This window comes from Dioscorea cayenensis, chromosome 1 (assembly GCF_009730915.1).
Source record: "Dioscorea cayenensis subsp. rotundata cultivar TDr96_F1 chromosome 1, TDr96_F1_v2_PseudoChromosome.rev07_lg8_w22 25.fasta, whole genome shotgun sequence".
In the NCBI taxonomy this organism is placed as follows: domain Eukaryota; kingdom Viridiplantae; phylum Streptophyta; class Magnoliopsida; order Dioscoreales; family Dioscoreaceae; genus Dioscorea; species Dioscorea cayenensis.
Genome location: NC_052471.1, coordinates 18,634,222 through 18,654,115, shown reverse-complemented (window position 1 = coordinate 18,654,115; position 19,894 = coordinate 18,634,222). Strand labels below are relative to the sequence as shown.

The following is a 19,894-nucleotide window of genomic DNA, read 5'->3' as shown; positions in this document are numbered from 1 at the left end:
ACTTTAAACGGAAACTGGGATGGGAAATGGATAACAAAGTAAAGCTTATGGTTTTGCTTTGTTTTATGTGGAAACATATGGTTTGAGCGGAAACTGGATTATTTAAGGGAAAACATATGATTTTAAACGGACACTAGGATAATTAAGCAATAATTAACTTACGACTATGTAAACATAAAACATAAAGGATAAGAACTTTACAACTAGACGAAATCATTTTCAGTATTATGTGACAAATGGCACATCATCTGTCTCAATCACTAGATTGACTGCAGCGCATTTGAAGAGGGTGTACATATGACACATGCGCTGGAAGTCAATCTAGTTTTTTATCGGATAAACCGTTTATGTCCATCTGGTGTGACAAACTTCACATTAGCACCGGAAACATTCAGACCCCATCGCTCACATATCTTCGCTAACACTGATTCCCAAAAAGTCAGCGCCATGAACACTAGCACTCATCCCTCCCCGTTTATCTAACAATAACAGAAAAACTCTCCATAATAAACCTGCATTTGTATAAATTGTTACTCTCTCTCGCAAGATGATCAATGTGAGGGAAAGAAAGAAATTCTCAACTTATTGGGCAATCTGCAGAACTCCAACAATCCAAAGTGATGAGTCTTCCAAATTTTGTATGAGAAAACAAATGCAAAAACAATGCGAAAAAGACATGCAAAAAGGTTTGACATGATGTGATTGGCAGTTTTTTTTCCCACTAATTTCAAAGTCATAGAAGGAATTTCACAACATGGACAATGTCTCAGTTCCTGCAGGGGGAAAAATGCAAGTGAAACAATAATGGAAGGTATGTCCGAGGTATTCGAAACTTGCAGGAGTTAATTGGAAAGATTTGAAACTATTAGAGGTAAACAGTAATTTTTCCTATATTTAATTGGAAAAAAGAATGAGTCAATTGCCCTCCTCCTCTTTTAGGCTTTGTCATTATTCACACAGAACTTATTGTTAATAGAAAGAAAAAAAAAATCCTAGTTGTTTGCAAATATGTTGATGCAGTAACTTCTCACTCTATGACTCTAATATCTTTTAATCACTTATTAAAATAAATAAATAAAACGTTTGGCAAAATAATTGTACAAAATGCGGTGAGCGTGGATCGAACACGCGACCTTCAGATCTTCAGTCTGACGCTCTCCCAACTGAGCTATCCCCGCTGGTATAGCAGCTTCTTCAAATATATTTATATATTATATATATTTAATGCAATCTGTTTTTATATCATATTAATAACTTTAATACAATATTATTAAAAAATTGTGTTCATCGTATTAAACTTGCTGATGCTTTCATAAATACTCAGACTCTTTACATTAACCACTTAATCATGTTCATCGTATTATATATATATATATATATATAATTAAATATGCTTTAAGTTGAGAAATAAATACTTATGGAAAAAATCATATAAATAAATTTATTTATTTTAAGTGGTGTTTATTTCAATTAAAAAAATGTATATTTTTTCGTATTTTTCACTACTGTTCACGGATCATCGATTTTCAATTTCCCCAGTGTGTCTTGAATCACTTTTTATTTAGCTTTAATATATGCATGTTTAATTCACTTTTAAATAAAATTATTTTAAAATTAAAATTTAGTGTTTGTTATAAAAAAAATTAAAAAAATAAAAGACTCTTCTAAATGCACAAATTAAATATTTATTTTTTTTTTTATAAATGAATTCAAATCAGTGCTTAGTTTTGCAAACTTCAAATTAGAAAATAGAATATTAATGAAGTTTCGATAAAAATAGTAAATACAATTAGTATCATGGAAATTCACATAAAAACAACAATGGAGCACATGAAGACCTTCTAATCTTCTCCACTAGAGGACATGAAGACCTTCAAATAATCAAACTAATTTTGTATCTCTATGAGGGGTCTTCTGGCTTATCCATAAATTTTTACAAGAGCTGCCTATATTCTTCCAACTATGGCTTCCAACCTCATCACACCTCTGCTAGAATCTTTAATTGCTCCCGTAGCAGTCTCCCTATCACTTACTTAGGAGTCCCTCTCTCTGGTCGTCGACCCAGAAGACTTGACTGGGAGAAACTCATTGGTATGGTTCGTTCCAGGCTCACCACTTGGAAAGCTAGTATTTATCTCTTGGCGGTCGCTTGACTCTTGTCAACTCTGTCCTCTCCTCCATGCCTGTATACTGGATGTCGGTTTTCAAGCTCCCTGCTTGGGTGATCAAGGAAATTGATAAAATCCGGAGAGATTTCCTTTGGAGAGGCCCTGATCTGGGCCCTAAAGGAATCAGATTAATTGCCTGGAACAGGATCACTAGACCTAAAGACATGGGTGGTTGGGGTATCCTCAACCTCCAAACCTTCAACATTGCTTTACTAAGTAAGTGGTGGTGGAAATTATCTGGCAATCCTACTGGTGGTTGGGCCAAAATCATTCATGCTAACTACAATCTCAAAGATACAAACGGAATCTTATTTCACATCCCACCTAGGAACAAATCTTTCTTCTGGGCAGGTGTGACTCCTAACCTCCTCTCCTTCCGTTTTTGTATCTCGAAATTGATCAAAAGTGGCTCCAACACCTCTCTTTGGTTTGACCGCTGGCATGATGGAATCCTACTTAAAGATCGTGGCCCTGACCTCTTCGATGATTGACCGATCCTTGGATTACCATTAGGCGATTTTCCCAGCTCCTTACCAACACTGAGCAAATTTTCCGCACTGCCACACCAGACATGTTATCTCCTATCCTAGATATTATTCCTGTCTGTTCTCTTGCGCAAAATGATACCTACACTTGGACCACGGAAAAAAATGTGGCACTTTCACTGTTAAATCATTTTATAAATTCCTCATTGATGGTGGAACTCGCAGCCCCTTGTACCCACTTTTCTGGAAGATCCGTTGCCCCAGCAAAATCACACTCTTCTCCTGGCTGGCTGGCGAAGACAAAATCCTCACTTTATCCAACATCTTCAAGAAGGGTTGCAATTTTCAACACTCCACTGATACCTGTGTCCTCTGTCACAATTCCTCAGAGACGCTCCAACACCTCTTCATTGACTGTGAATTTTCTAAACGCATCTGGCATTCTTCTCTCACTCCTTAGACTCATTTTCTCTCCCACAATCCATTCCCTACTTATGGACTTCCTGGATCCTGTCCCTCGCTCCTCAATCTCAACCTCTCTGGGACCTTGTCTCCCGTGCAATCTTGTGGAACATTTGGCTTGAAAGGAATTCTCGTATCTTTCTACTTCTTGCGTTGCCTCAGTTAAGCACTATCTTTAAAACTGCTAATATGCTTCTATCTTGGTTCCCGACAGTTGCAGATAGACATCAACAATCTCTTACTGAAGCTTCTCAAAAAATCAAGCGTTCTCTTGATTTCTTCAGCGCAAGGGCCTCTAACTCTGCGGGCGAGCTGGATCGCAACGTCTCCCAGGAATAGTCGATCCACCTATTTTTCTAGTCAGGCCTGAGACGCTAGACGGTGCCTTCTGCCTGATTAGACCTTTATCTTCTCTTTTTACTTTCTCGCACTTGTACCCCCTCACTTCTGGTGAGGGTATTATCTTCTTTGTACTGTTTCTTCTCTTTTAATAAATCAGTGGTTTATCCGCTCTTAATAAAAAAATAATAATAAATACATTCATCATAACACTCATAGTATGTAGGGAAGTTTTCTCATTGGAAATAATAAGTGTAAATATATTTATATCCTAACCATATTATTAAACAGAAATACATATAGGTCAATAGGCATAACTATCAAAATTGTATTTTATCAAACTCCGTGAAAAGCAAGATATAATTATATATATATATATATATATATGCATAAATTATTATTAAAAATATGCGTTTATATATATATATATATATCCCACTAATTCACGTGGATGTTGAGTAATCAACAATTGCGGTCCATTATTAAAATATTCACGAAACGTCAAGTTGCGTACCTCATTAGTCAAAGATTTCATACATGAGCCCAAAACTGGAGATGGCAAACTGACTGGGTTGACTCCACTCACCGACAGGTCATATACTTCAGGTCGTAAATTTTGTCGTCATGCCATGAATTATAAACTTTTATTATAATATTACTTTTTAAAAAATAATAAAATAATAAAAAACAAAATCACTACAAGACTCATAGCGGAAGATGAGATATTCAAAAATTATAAATTCAAAATTTAATAAAAAAATAATAATAATAGATAACCGGTTATTAGTATGAATTTATAATTTAAATCCTCTTTTTTATAATTGAAAGTGTATGGTTAGATGATCAATTTTCGATTGGTACACATATTATATACATGCTTATTCACATTCCGTGTTGAAAAAAAAATTCAACAAATAAAAAATCAAGAAATTAAAATATTACCAAACGCATTATGTTTTTTAAAACACCACCATGTTATATAGTAAATTGCTTTTTTTAAGTAACTGAAATTGGGAGCTCCACCCAAAAATGCTGACTTAAATTATGTCCATATGCAAGCTCATCTTTATCCCAATAAATATTAAATAGCCGCCGCACTTACTTGACCATGCACATTGCACACCATACCATTCTTCTTCTTCTTCTTCTTCTTCTTCTTCACTCATATCTCCATCAAATTAAAAGCCTATAAAAACCATGCACACAAATAATTAAAACTCATATGCCAACAACTTCAACCAAAAACCAATGGCCACTCAAACTTCCATCAAAACAACAGCCATGGCCATGACCCTTCTCCTAACAATGGCCGGAATCACACCATCACTGGCCGAAGACACCTTGTTCTCCGGCGAGAACCTAAACTCCGGCGAGTTCTGGAGAACGGGACCATACAGGTTCATCATGCAAGGTGACTGTAACTTGGTGCTCTATGTGAACAAAACCAAGCCATTATGGAACTCGAGAACTAACGGCAGAGGAACGGCGTGCCGTGTCACCTTGCAGAACAACGGCAACCTCGTCATCTTCTCCGGCTCCGATGTAATTTGGACCAGTGATAGTTCTCGCGGGCCGAACAATTACAGGCTTGTTATGCAGAGTGATGGGAATGTTGTTATCTATGGTGCTGCCTTGTGGGCTACCAACACTGTTCAAAGCAAGAAGAAATTGCTCTAAATAAGTTATCTTTAATTTCTCCTTTTTTTTTTCAATATGTAACAGTGATCAATAAGATGATCAAAGAATGATTAAGTCATTAAATTTTCTGCAAGTTATTCATGCTATTTTTACTAGCTTGGTTGTCTTATCAGATGATGGTTGTGTGCAAGTCAAACTTAAGCACTAATTAAGTAGATATTGAAAAATAATTAGGAACGGTGAAGAATGTAGATATTTTTTTAAAGGACTTTTCAGTAATTTGGTAGGTTGATATGGAGTTGGTTTTGCATGATTCTTGACGTCAGTTGGTCCACCACTCATTTGTGTTGATATGAACATTTAGTTGTGGTTTTGGTAAGGAGCATTAATATCTTTTAGAAGGCATGTTAACTGAACGTAAGTAACCCTGTTCTCTACCTTCATTAGTTTGACAAATATAAATTTGAATATATATATATATATATTCTACACCTACCGGTTTAAATATGTATTTGATTTTTTAGCTTAAATTTATATATTAAATAACATGAATATGATTGGTTTCTACTTTCTATCCACCGAGGAGATAGTTTTTACATCTTTCCTGTATAGCAACAAGTACACAAGTGGGCTATTTTCATCAAAATTAAAAAAATAAATATTTTTATATAATTAGAAAAAGTTAAAATAAATATATTTGAACAAGATTGGATAAAAATAAAACAAATAAAAAGACATTTGGATATAAATCCACACTGAACCATCAATAAACAAGAAAAGTGTTTTTTTTTTTTAAAAAAATAACTGTTTGATTAGAAAGAAAATGGTTCAAAGTCATAAATAATGCAGCACAAGGGTTATATGGAAAAAGGAACAAGTATTATTCCAGCCTGACTGGGACAACCAAAAAAATAAAGAAAATGAATCACTTGACCTGGCATCCAACAGGCTGAATTTAAGAGGGTGGGGGCAGGATAAGATGCTGTAGCCACCACAGCCACAAAACACCCAACCACACTCACCATACACTGTTCACACAACAAAACCATGATTCATGAAGAAGGCTTACACTGAAGTAAACAAGACCAACAACAAGCACATCTCAGTCATGAAGCATGCTACTATCAAAAGAGGCAGACCACATTTCAGAATCCTGTGAGATGGCAAAACCTACTACTGCCATAACTACCATCTACTTGTCACTGTCTTTCAAATTTCAATGAGTTGATCAAGCAACAACACAGCATTATCTTGTGAAGAACAAAACAGTCTTTGAGTATAACATCCATCCATACCTATTAAAAAAATCACAGCTTTCCAACGGCTTGTTGTCGGAGAATTAGATGATGAAAACACTGGATTGCTTGCGGAAACAGTGATAATTAAGTGGTATCAAATAGTTCAAGGTCCATTTGCTATGAAACAGAAAATTCAAACTGGCCAGTGAATAATACAAATTGCAAAGCAGCTACCCTTTCTAAAAAGACCAATCAAAATCTAAAACTGCTGTAAAAAAGGACGAATTGTCCTTTTCGCACAAGATGGTAGAGAGAAATAAGAGTCCGGGTCAGCAAGCCAGTATCTCAATCAATTAATGGTTCGTGGTTTGATGACTTTCTTGCATATACCAACCCGTAACAAAACAAAATTCATAAATATTTTACGTAGATATATATATATATAGATGAGCATAAAAAACAAAGCTGTTCACTTATCATATGAACTGATTAATAGATCAATAGATTTCCTTTGAAATAGTTAACATTGTTTCTCAAAAAATTCAAATAAATGTCCAGAAAGTCTTGCAATGTCATAAACACATAACCTTTGTTACAGAATGATCTTTCAGAGTAAACAGATGAAAATTTTGGCATGTTGTTAGTGTTTATCTCAGAGATACTACACTTAAAATGGCAAGAGTAGAACAAAAAGAAGATACTTGCCACAGTTGTTTGAAAACTTACGTACACAATGCACAAAAGGAAGGATGAACCTACGTAACTCATCATTACTTAAAATCTATATGGTTATCACAAAATTAACACACACGTGTAGAGAGATGAACTAGTGAAAAATACGCCGAGGATAATTGTTATTTAATTTGCAAAAACAAAAATAGAAACTGGACCAAAGAGAAAAACAGTAGAACTGATCAGTCCTGATAAAATCTGTTATTCTAAAAAAATGAATAGAAAAAAAATGTATATTCAATAGTAAAAAAAATTTCTTATAAATGTGACTTAAGGTTCAATGGAAATCAATAACATTGCAAAAGCAATGTAGAAACAACCGATTAATCAATTTATACAGTACAGGATACTCTTTTAGAGCATAAAATCAAGAAGCTGACATGCAAGCATCCAGGTGGTATTTTACTGGTTAAATACAAAACACAGTTTTTTTAAAAAAAAACCTACTAGATCCTCTGTTTATAGGAAGAAAGAAAAGTTTAATTTCGTAAGTCACCAAATTAAGCACGTTGAGATATGAATTTACAAACTAAAAGATTGCAACTGAAAGCTGGGGAGGAAAATGCAGTTCTCTCACATTGATAGTTAGGTAAGAGCAGACTTTTAGTCAGGCAGGCAAGTCATAAGCAGGCCGCTTCCTTTCAAACAAAGTGCAGAAAAGTCTCCATTAGTATTTTGAAATAAAAAAAGATGTGAAAACTTGCTTACATCCTTACTAATCAAAGCCCATAAAGTCAGTGAAAGCTACTTGCTGCTCAGCCTAGTCAAGGCACACTCCATTCAATAGTTCAGATGTCAAGTGGGAATCAAGTAAGACTAGTCTACAAAAAACAAACAATGTTACAAAATTCCAGTGATGTACTAGCACTGGAGATAACGATAAAGAGAACATCTTCCTGGACACATCCCATTTAGAGTCATACGTCAACACAATCTCATCCTAATTGATACCACAGGATAATCAACAATGACAAAAGGTTAAACACCATGAAATTAAAAAGACAGGCATCAAAGTCTGTGATTCTATTTACATAATTCAAACAGAAAATCGGACAGCACAACAAGTCACTTGAGCAGCGACAACAGATACAATTTTATTTTGCACTCGTACACGCCAAAACAATCTAGAGATACAATCAACAGGTTCCATTATTTCCATGGTAGTAAATTTCATGAAAAATGTCTAAAATTACAGATGAAACATGAAGAATGGGAACTTACAGCCTCAGAACTTCTTCTGCAACAGCGCACCCATTCCAGCTTCTTCTTCTTCTTCTTCTTCTTCTTCACACCAGCAAAGACACATAAATATAGTGATTTGCGGAGACGTCAGGGTTCCAAGTTCTTCAAAACATCAACCACTAAATGCCATTTCCGAACAAACGAGAATTCATTGTCAATGACCAAAATCAAGCTAACCACATTCTGAAGCTCATGGTGATCCTATGGAAATCCATTCATCAGTACAAACACTTGAATTAATGAAGCATATCACCAGCTGGTACTAATGGCAATAGAGTCCCCATTATTCCCGCAACAGCGCCAAACCAGCTCTCACTGAAGAATCCAAAACCCTTGGACAAACCCTAGTTCTCCAATCCATCTCCAACAAATCCCCCACAAAACTAAAATGACAAGATGCTGCGAAGGAACATGATAATACAGATGCCAATAGGGAAACTTAAAAAAAACCCTCATCTACTTCATCAAACTTGACAAACCCTAACTTCATCAATCCACAACCTACAAACAAACTCTCTACCATCTAAACCCTAACCTTAGAGAGAACCCAAACAATCAACGCGGCTCTTCCTCTCTCCTCCCCGCCGCCGCAGCGGCGGCGGCAGCAGCCGCCGGCGTCCCCGACAACGAAGCGAGCAAGTTCAAATGCCCCTGAGCGATCGGAAAGTAGTTCCCAACTCTGGCAGCCGACGCCTCTCCAGCAAACCTCGTAACCCCTGCCGCCGAAGGCGGCATAACGATCTCCGGCGCAGCCGCAGCGAACCCCCAAAGCTGCCCAAAGTCCGGCCTCGCCGGAACAGCCCAGAACCCTCCGGCAGGCCCGATCCCCATCCCCATCCCGACCGCACTAGCAGCAGCAACAGCACTGTTCTCATCCTTAGACGACGGGTCAGGTTCATCATCGGAGCGGAGACGTTTCCCAAGAATAAACGGCGCTGCGGACGTCGCAACAGGGGAAGACTTCGAGTCAGACGTAGACGAAGAGCGGAGGGCGACGGAGAGCGTAGAGAAAGAAGCCGGAGTGGTGCCGGTGCCAGTGGCAGCGATGATGGAGGGTTCAGCCTGGCGAAGAAGCCACTCAATAGTCTGTCCATCAGACTTATGCCCTAGCTCACGCGTCAGCTGGAAAACCCTAGCAGCACAGATGATCGGCATGCGGATCCGGCGGCCACGACCATCAACCTTGCTATGACGGTCCTTAGAAGGAGGTTTCCGGACAACCAGCTGCGCTGGCGGGGCTCCTCCGGCGCCGCCATTGGCTCCGGCGTCGGTGGCGCTCATAGAGGAAGCGATAGAGAGGAGTGTTTGGTGCTTGGAGAGCGGAAGAAGGAGGGGGGCCTAATGATCGTGGGACATGGATGAAGAGCAAAGCACATGGATATTGGTTAAAAGGGTGGGAAAAATTGGGGCTGGGTTTGTGAGTTAATTACGGGAATGCCACTGGAGAGGGAACGGAACGGAATAGGAGGTTAGTTTGAGAACGGGGCGGGAAAAAGGTGGGGCCCTGTTGAGGGTTTTGAAACAGGGATGATGGGGAGTCATGCTTGGAGATTCGTGAGGGAGTTGAGATGAACGGTGAGAGATGGAGAAGAAGGGGTTTGCAGTGGAGTGGGGAGCATGAGAGAGTGGGGTGTAAAGTGAAAGCCAGCCATATCTATACGCGTTCAAAGATGTCTTGTGCCAATCACCTGTTTATTTATTTATTTTATTATTTTTATTTTTATTATTTCTATTATAAGAAACACCCCTTTTTGCTTGAGATTTATTTTTATATATAAATATATATATATATATATCTTGGATGTGGATGTGATTGCCATAAATCAAAACTTTTGCTATAATGTGATGAACATTATAACCAGAGGAGTCAAGCTCAATTGGCGTATTTGATTTTGAGGTTTTTTTATAAGTACAGGCAAATTGACAAATCACGTACTTGAGATGAGTACATGTGAAAAGTACAAATACAAGTTTTATAATTTTTGTGCTTCCATCTTGTTTGAGTTTAGTGTTTTTTTTAATAAAACATAATATCTGATCTAGAGAATCTGATATTGTTAATAAATATTTTGAGTTTAAATTCACACGAATGTAGAAAAATATTTGTTAAAAAAAATCTTTTTTTTTAAATAAAAATTTCAATACCTCACTCCATGAGAGTGATAAATCAAAATGATATATATATATATATATATATATATATATTGGTTGATAAAAAGGTCAATAAATAGGGATGTACTTGCAAAACACAAGTCAGTAGAAATCAAACTTTGCCGGGTAAAAACTATGTCCAAAGAACAAGAAGACCAAACCTGACCAAGGAGTGAATCACTTACTTTGAAATCAATGCCATTTAATATACATAAACGTTTGAAATTGAAAGTGAAACCTCCTCCCTCTCCGGCTTGTGAATTTATAAGTATATGGAAAAAAAAAAGGAGTTTATAATTTGACACTACTCCTTTTGCCCCTCCATAGTAATTTATAACAACATTTTATGTGTGGTGTGACCATCCTCTTCTCTGATCATCTACATTGTTTAAACAATAATTACTCATAATATATTAATAAAACTATTACCTGAGAAAAAATTTCAAAAAATAAAAATAAACCACCAAAATATATTTAAATAAAAAGATACAAAATAGAAACTTATACACAACCAAAATCAAACAAATATAGGGAGGTAATTGCGGGGTGGGGGTAATGAGGAAAATAGAGAAGGAAAAGAGTACAAGATAGGACTCCCAATAGATTACAACCAGTAAGGATCATACATATATGGTCATTTTACTAGTCTTAGGGGTGATGTGTCCTCCGCCAGATTTGTGGTTATCGAGTTATTCAACTTAGTTTTTTCCAATTCCAGTCACACAAATAATCAGGGAAAAAATTATTTAATCAATTTTTATTAAAATCAGTATGAGAGAAAACTTGACGTGTTTAAATATTAAGTTGTTTTTTTCCAACTAAATATTCAAGAATATTCTCAAAAGGGAGGATCTCCTAATTGTCCTTGGATAGGTGCAATAGGTTTTATCCCAAGATATCTAGATCTCAATTATATAACATGAGATGCCAGGGAGACCAAAGATATGCTTGTAGTGGCTTCAAATTAGTATGCCACAGGAGTAATGCAGGAGAAGGTAATTTGAGATCTCCATAGCTTTGTGAAAGCGTCTCTTAGTCAGATTATTAAAAGTAAGATTTATTATTCCAGATGAACCAATTAAAAATAATAATCTTTCCGGATAAAAGCTCTTCAAGTAAATATTTAGTCTATCATCAATTTTTTTAAAAAAACCTAATAAAAGATATTATTTTAAAATATTTTTTTTATAAAATAGATATACCACTAATTATAACTAACAATGTGAGAGTAAGTTGATCCTTTTATCACTTACTTGATGTGGGAAAAAATTACCATTACATTAGAAGGTGATATTAAACAATGTTTTTTAATACCAAATAAACATGTGGAAAAGAGAGTAATGTGATAAGTGAGAGAGAGAGAGAGAGAGAGAAGGGAGTATTAATTAAATAGGAGATAGTAGTACAGAAGGAGTGGACCACATTGACCCAAAGACAGCATGTCTAATAGTGACACATTATTATTTATAACCATCTCTCTCTCTCTCTCTCTCTCTCTCTCTCACACACACACACACACACACACACACACACACCAAAGTTACAAACCATTCATCTTGTTGAACTTCTACTTCTCCTTGATGCCGTGCAACTATCACTCTACTCAAGTTCTTTGCACATGTACACCAATCCCTTTCTGTACATGTTTTTATATATGTATGCCCAACAGCAATTCCTGTTATTTTTCCACTAACATATCAGGGTTACAAAAAAAATAAAGTACTTGATATCAAATTTCACCCTTATGTGCCAGTGCCATGTCAGCATGCTACACTGATTCAATAAGAGTAATCCGGCCACAGTATATATATATATATATTACAGTTAAAATGATCAGAAAATTACATGAATGCTACCAAGGGGAAAAAAACATACATATTTATGTATCTATTTTTAAAATTAAAAAGCATTAACTTGTTAACCAGTAAATGAAGATTTAAGCCTTTGTATTTGTACTGTCCTCCCTAAATTTTGTCTCAATGATTGTGCCAACTAGATCTAGTTGTACAAAAAAACTATTATTGGTGTGTATATGTTGGAAGACTTTTCTTATTAAAATGCAATAGTTAGCCATTTTCATTTTGTTAGTTAATTAGTTGGAAAGGTTGTCAGTCTGTTTTAACACATCAACATAGTTAGATAAGTTTTTAATTTCAGCTACTATGTAAAGCTTTATACTATATCATTTCATTAGCTAATACACAATTCTCACATTTTCTGTCTTTTTGAACAATTCTCTGCAAACACTGTTTTTTAATTAGAAGTTCAAGTTCATGAAGTTTAACATAGTGTTAGACCTTTCAATTTATCTTTGATTTGCTTTTTTTCTCAGTGATAATGATTTTTTTTTTTATTCTACTATTATCGAGTGCTTGGTTGGAAAGCTCAACTATCATACAAACACCAAGCTTGATCTTATGTTTGTGGTCTAACACTTAAGTTGGTTTAAGTCTTCTCCTCGTCTTTTTCACATGGAGGCAACTGCTTATGTTCTCAAATATCTCAAGCACAATCCAAGTCAAGGTCTTCTTCTGAGTTCAGACCCTTTTATCAAACTTTTTATGATTCTAATTGGATAGTTTTATAACCAAGCATCAAACTTTTACATAATGGCTTTTACATCATGCTTGGCCACAGTCTTTCTTGGAAGTCAAAGAAGCAACACAAAAAGACATTGTTGAGAAATTTATAGAGATGAAAGAGAAAAATAAAAATAATCACACAAACACAAAAAATTTAATGAGGTTCCATAGAATATACCTATGCTCTCTAGAGCGGAACTGCTATCACTTAGCTCCATTCTGTCATTTTATTCCACTCAGTTTCAGTATCTACCCGTTCACCTTTATATATGAATAATATACAACAGATTTTTTTATACTAAATTATCTTGCCTTGTTAAATTGTCACACGAACTCACGGTTCCTTTAGTCATACATGTGCCTTTTAAAATATAATAGTCAAGCTACCAGTCACATTGCGAAAAACCCAATATTGTCATTTTATTCTTGAACAATTACAAGCTGAGCAAATTCTCCCATATTGGAAGACTTTATTTATTAAACTGAGTTAGTCATTTTTATTTCATTAGTTAATTAGTTAGACATGTTAGTATGTTTGACAGGTCAATGTAGTTAATTGGTTAGCAAGTTTCTTCGTTTTATCGACCATATAAAAGCCTTGTACTATATTATTTCATTAGCTAATGCACAACACTCAATTTTTCAAAATAAGTTTTCTTCTTCATGTTTCTTTGTTTTTTTGAACAATTCTCTACAAACTTTGTTTGTTAATTAGAAAGTCAATTTTGATGGAAGTTTAACTGTATATACCTTAACAAAGTGATATTAAATGTACTTTGGACATTTTATGATGTGTCATAAATAATTTATTATGGTTGAATTTGTAAACCTGATAGTTCTTGATATTTAGTAATAAGAGGGTTATATAAATAAATATTATTTTTACAAGATATATCTACAATTATGAGATTTTTTGCGGAACGTGTGTATATATAAATTTATGAAAAACTCCATATGTGCCTATAATTATTTTATCAAAATAATTTTGTAATTTAGATTGAATGATGAAGTTTTTTATTTTATTTTATTAAATATTTTTTAATATATAATTAATTGTTACTGTCATAATAGTCAGGTAGTAAAACACTCATTAATATGCGGGAGATTGAAAGTTTGATTTTCTTCTAATATATATTTAAAATGTATCAATAAAACTGTGTGTACTGACTAATGAGTGGCATATCCACATTTTAAAATATATTTATAATTATAATTTAGTTTATAAACACTAACATCTAGTGTCAAGAGCGGTCTATAAGTAAATATTAACTTTACTACAGGTAATTATGAGATTTTTCAAGAGTGTGTATATTTAATTATTTTATTGAATAATAATCTTGTAATTTAGATTGAATGAAAAAATTTATTATTTTATTTTATTAAACTTTCTAGTACTCCACTTACAAACTGAATGCCAATTAGTAGCTTGTTATTTTATTAAAAAAATATATATTTTTTATTTAATTGGTGATTTTAGATCTTCACAAAACAGTTGATATCAAAAACTGAAAATCAATTGATTTGTATAAAATAATAATATTATTTTTTTTGGACCCCATCCCCATTTAAAAATAATGTTTCATTGAAAATAGAGTGGATGAAGAATGAAAATAAGTAAAGGTGCAAATAACTGAAACTAAATCATAGGTACAACATAGAAATTAAATCAGGCTTTTAGCTTCAAAGTTCGTGTCATTTAATAACTGAAAACAACATTAAATAATTTTACAATAAAAGAGGATATTGCAATTATATATTTTAATTTATTAAAAAACTAGCTTCTTAAAAAAAAAAACGAATCAGATTTCATTTTTATTCCAGTACTTGAGACTTCTGTTTTTTTTAATGGAAATGACATTATTTATAAATTGTGGGCCCCACACTTTTTTTAAAATTATTTTATTTATTGTGCATGGATGGCAGTTAGGGAATTTTATTTACTTATCTTTTAATTAGGTTTCAAAACCCTAATCGTCATCTCCTTGTTTCTTTCATTATGGATCTTTGTTTGGATTAAGAAGAGGGAGAGATTAGTTTTTTTTTCCCCTCTTCTCCTATTTTTTTGATTTGGTGTGTGGTCGCTGGCGGGGACGGGGATATGTTTCTCCGTCGAGGGTTTTATCTCGAAGAAATATCGTAGGATTTTGGGGGTTTTTGAGCGATCGACAAGTAAAGTAAATCACATATATAATATATATATATATATATATATATGTTTGTGTATGCAAATTCTGATTTTCGATAATGGTTTATATAATTATTTTGTTAATTTGAATTTTATTGCTTAGAAAATAAAAACCATTCCTATTCACAGGTTTATGTTTTGATTTTTTGGGGTTATGTTGACCATTTTTTTAGAATTTATTAATATTTATTAATCGTTTATTTTATTATTGATAGTTTGCCCATGATAATTACTTTCAAATATATTAATGTTATTTAATTGATTTATGATATTTTTTGCATAGTACGGTTTATATAAATGTTAGACATTAGCTTTTCATTTGGTTATTTATTGTTTACTTTGTTTTATTTTATTATTTGTTTTACTTATCAAATTTTTAAAAGAAAAGAAAGAAACATGTTGTTGAGTGTTGAATTGTTTCACAGATTCTATATATATAATCTTATTTATGTAGACAATATTGATTATTTATGTTAAGAGAGGTTGTCACATATTGGCATTATCTTATTTGATATAATTTGAAATTATTTTTTTTGTTAGAAAAACGGGATCATCTGAATTTCGGTGATTGTTGTGTTGACAATAATTTTTGAACTCAACATATTTTTTTGCTATAGAAACTCGTAGTCCCCAATCAATCGTGCAATAACCCCATCATCGGGGGTTAAACACCCGACCGTGTCGACACATACTCCCGACATGAAACTATAGTTTCGCACCGCTCCGTCGGTGAAGAATAGCGACTCGATATTCGGCTCGGGTCACCGAGGGTAAACCTATGAGTTCAGAAATCCGACTCGGGTCACCGAGTTTAAATAAATGAGTTATGATATTTTGTTTTGGCATTAGTTGTTTGGGGGACTTATATGCTCGTTATTTTGATAAATTAAATATGTTTTGAACCATTTCTGATTTATGGGTTCATTTTGATATTTATTTCATTATATTATATTTTGTATGTTTTTAAAGATTATTGATCATTTTGTGATCCCGATATTTTTAGTGGTTACTTACTGGGCTCCCAAGCTCATAATCTTGTTGTTAATTTTTTTCAGGTTTTGAGGCCTTGTATGCCTACTTGGTTTCGGCCTTGTAGGTGTACGGCCGTTTGTTGGCGTCCCAGATCCCGATATATAATGGAAGCAAGTAACAAATGTCTCACAAGACATTAAACATAAGACATAAGTTCTAGGTTCACAACAAGAAAGTTTATGTATCTGTTAAAGGTTGTTTTATCTAGTGTGAGATAGGTTTTGAGGCCTTGTATGCCTACTTGGTTTCGGCCTTGTAGGTGTACGGCCGTTTGTCGGCGTCCCAGGTCCATAGAGCTGGGTTCGGGGCGTGACATAAATATTTTTTTGTTTTTGATAATTTTTTTCATGTATTTTGGGTCCACATAATAATGAATTTAATTTTTATAAATAGAGAAAAAAAATTCCTTCAATTCTTCTTGTTTTATTAAAATTTCTTAAAATTCAAAAAATATAAAAACAAAATCTCTACAAAGTGATTGTTTTTTTAAATATTTTTAAAATTCAAATTCATATAGCATTATCAAATTATCATTAACATTAGTTGTTTTCATTCATGTCTCCTCTTATAGCCCTGTCAAACATGAGTGAGTAAGCTCGTTTTCTATGCTGTCGGTGAGATAAGAGTATCTTTGATATTTTAAAAAATTTCTAAGATAATAAAGTTTTTTAAAAAATTTAAAGAAATGAGTGGCTTAAAAATATGAAAAAAATTGAAAAGGGAATGATTAAGAGAAAGTTGTAAAGTGATAAATAACCTTTCCATATAAATATATATATAGAGGTAGGTATATATTATTATTTATTTATTTATTTGTCGGTATTGATTGGTGAAGGGGTATTCGGATCATGCATTTGTCATCCAATCACATCACAGTCAAAGAAGTAGAAGTTTCAAACTTGCTCCCAAAATTTTGGGATTTTGTAAATAATAATTAATTAAATTTAAATGCAAGAAATGGTTAATTATTGATGCACTTGTGGAGATTAATGACTAATTTTAAGCATACCATGGTAAATTTTAGTTTAAAAATTTAAAAAAATATTTGGAATATGGTCATTATTAAAGACAATAATTCAATATTAATTCATTATAATTAAATATGATCATTTATATAATTCAATTTTTAAATTTTAAACTCTAATGGCAATAAAAATACATTAAATAAATAAATAAATAAATAAATAATGTGAAAATTGAAGTACATTTTCCCTTCCTTTTGTGATGAAATTAAGCTATTAATCATTTGAGGTTGGTGTGTGAATAATTAAATATTAGTTAAGTTGAATGAAGGTAAGATATTTATCTGATTGAAATGTTGTGGGGCCTTGAAAAATGAAGGCAAAGGCATAGTACATCCTTTTGCATGCATCACATGGGAGTGGCATTTCTGTAATTTTCACTCAAAACAAGACCACAATTACATCATTTTAGGGCTTCATTTTATTACATTACATAATCTTGGGTTTTTGTTTTCTAAAAAAAATGAAATTGATTATTAAAAATATGTTTATTTAACATATCATGAGTTATTATTCTTAATGGAACTATAATAATCATAAAAATGTTAAATAATTAAAAATTATAGCTAAAAAAGATATAGCAAAGTTGTTGCTTGAATTTTTCAAAAATACAAATTAGTTTAGAACTAAATTCAAATAATTATAAAATTTAAAGCACTTCTTTTTAGGCATCAAATCATATTGATTTGGTAGGGCCATAGATTTGACTATGGTGTTCATGCTAAAATTAAACAAACAAACATGATTAACAAATTCCAAACCTTAATTAGTGCTTGTCCTAATTACATACTTTATTATTAATATTGTATATATTTTTTAAATTTTTTGAATTTAAAATATGAGGTAGGACAACCACGTTGATCTCTTTTTCTTATTTTAACATCACAAAGAGTGATGTTCATGTCTAGAAACAATTTTTTAAGTTATTTGCAATCAAGGATGAGTGATAGTATGAATTTGTGTGTTTATTGTCATTTGAACTCTTTATTCTTAATGAAGACAACTAATAATAATTTTTAAATGGATATCACTAAACTAAATATAATTTATTTTCTTATAAACTATAAATCAAAACTTAATTAGGATACTTTAACAGAATAGCCTAAACAAATGCAAAATAATGAAATAAATAAAAGAAATAAACAAAGAAAATTTGATACTGTTCCTAACATAAAACATTGTTTATTAATTAAATAAAATTTGATATTTCATATATATTAATTAATTTTATTTATTTGTTTTGCCAAATAAAGATGCCCAAAATAGTAAAAGAAAATCATTATATATTCACTAAAAATCACTATAAACACAAAAAGTTACAATTAATATTGAAGAAAAAAAATATACCGCTAGGATTTTTTTTGAAAAATTATAAAATTATTACAATATATTAAAAAAAAATAAAGATATAAAAACAAGAGTTAAATAAAAACATGTAAAATAAGAAGTAAAAAAACTTAATAAAATCTTCATGGATGGTTCCACCGATCTTATCCAAACCAAGGTATGTTTTAAAAAATTGTAACTTATTGAGTGGGTGCCACATGCTTGCGCATCTACTATAAGTTTCCGTTTTCATGGAAGAAAAAAAAGGGGGGATAAAAAAAGAAAAAAAAAAGAGCAAGAAACATAGAAACATCTGGAGTACAAAAAACAACAAGATATGTTCATTGATTTGACATCTTGGACAATTTTTTTTGTGTGGCATCACACATGCACTCCCTCACCTCCATGTTCTTTGTCTTCCCAACACATTACTCTGTCTATCCATTTCATTGGAATACTAATTATTTATATATATATATATAAAATTTTGAATTCTTAATTAAAATAAAATTTTGGTGATTATTTCGAAGTATTTTTAATTTAAAATATTATTAATTTTTTTTAAAAAAGGACAAATGTAATCTCACAAAAAAATATTATTGTTAAAAATACATCATGATACACTAAATATAGTCGTGATACTTTAGGATTTATTAACTCAATCAAACTTCACATGAGGTAATTACAATATTTGGAAGGTATTTGCACTGTATCACTATCTCCATCCTAGAAATTCGACCCTAGATCTATTTATTCATCATTTAAGTAGCAGTGATTGTTTATTTTGGAATGTAATTAGATAACATTTAATCATATATATTTTTAATTAAATTGAAAATCTCTAAATTAATATTTAACAAATTTATAGCAGAATGATAAAAATTTAAGGGAAAAAAATAAAGTTATGAAATATTCTTTTTTATTTTGCAGTTTTATTTGTCTCTATTAAAATTTTTGTTCATTTTTATAATATGGAGATTAATATTGTTAAATTTAAAAATGCAAAAGCTTGCAAGTATGACTTTTATATATTTATAATTACACTTTTTTTGTAGTTTTTTTCTTTATTTATAAAGAGATGGATAAGCATCTATGTAAAATTTTAAAAAATAATTAAAGGTAGAGATAATCCAAACACCTAAACCTATATTTAATCTGAATATTATAATGCTAATAAAGTTTAATGCTGATTATAAATTAATCTATTGAATGCGCGCCAACCAGGCATTATGGAATATTAATTTGATTGCTTCTTCAATTGGAAAGCGTTACCAAAAGTTATTGATTATGGC

At 32.5% G+C, this 19,894-nt stretch overlaps 2 protein-coding genes and 1 non-coding gene across 3 annotated transcripts; 1 reads left to right on the top strand and 2 right to left on the bottom strand.

Moving 5' to 3' along the window:
* Positions 1-1,105: 1,105 nt before the first annotated feature.
* Positions 1,106-1,178, bottom strand: TRNAF-GAA. The gene has a single exon. It is a non-coding gene; the product is annotated as a tRNA-Phe (tRNA).
* A 3,445-nt stretch (positions 1,179-4,623) lies between these two features.
* Positions 4,624-5,231, top strand: LOC120263497 (mannose-specific lectin-like). Its single transcript, XM_039271424.1, has one exon. The coding sequence runs from the start codon at positions 4,703-4,705 to the stop codon at positions 5,129-5,131; it is 429 nt and encodes a 142-aa protein (XP_039127358.1). The 5' UTR covers positions 4,624-4,702; the 3' UTR covers positions 5,132-5,231.
* Positions 5,232-8,055: 2,824 nt separating this feature from the next.
* LOC120263491 (transcription factor TCP7-like) lies at positions 8,056-9,673 on the bottom strand. Its single transcript, XM_039271413.1, has one exon. The coding sequence runs from the start codon at positions 9,583-9,585 to the stop codon at positions 8,860-8,862; it is 726 nt and encodes a 241-aa protein (XP_039127347.1). The 5' UTR covers positions 9,586-9,673; the 3' UTR covers positions 8,056-8,859.
* Between the last annotated feature and the right edge of the window lie 10,221 nt (positions 9,674-19,894).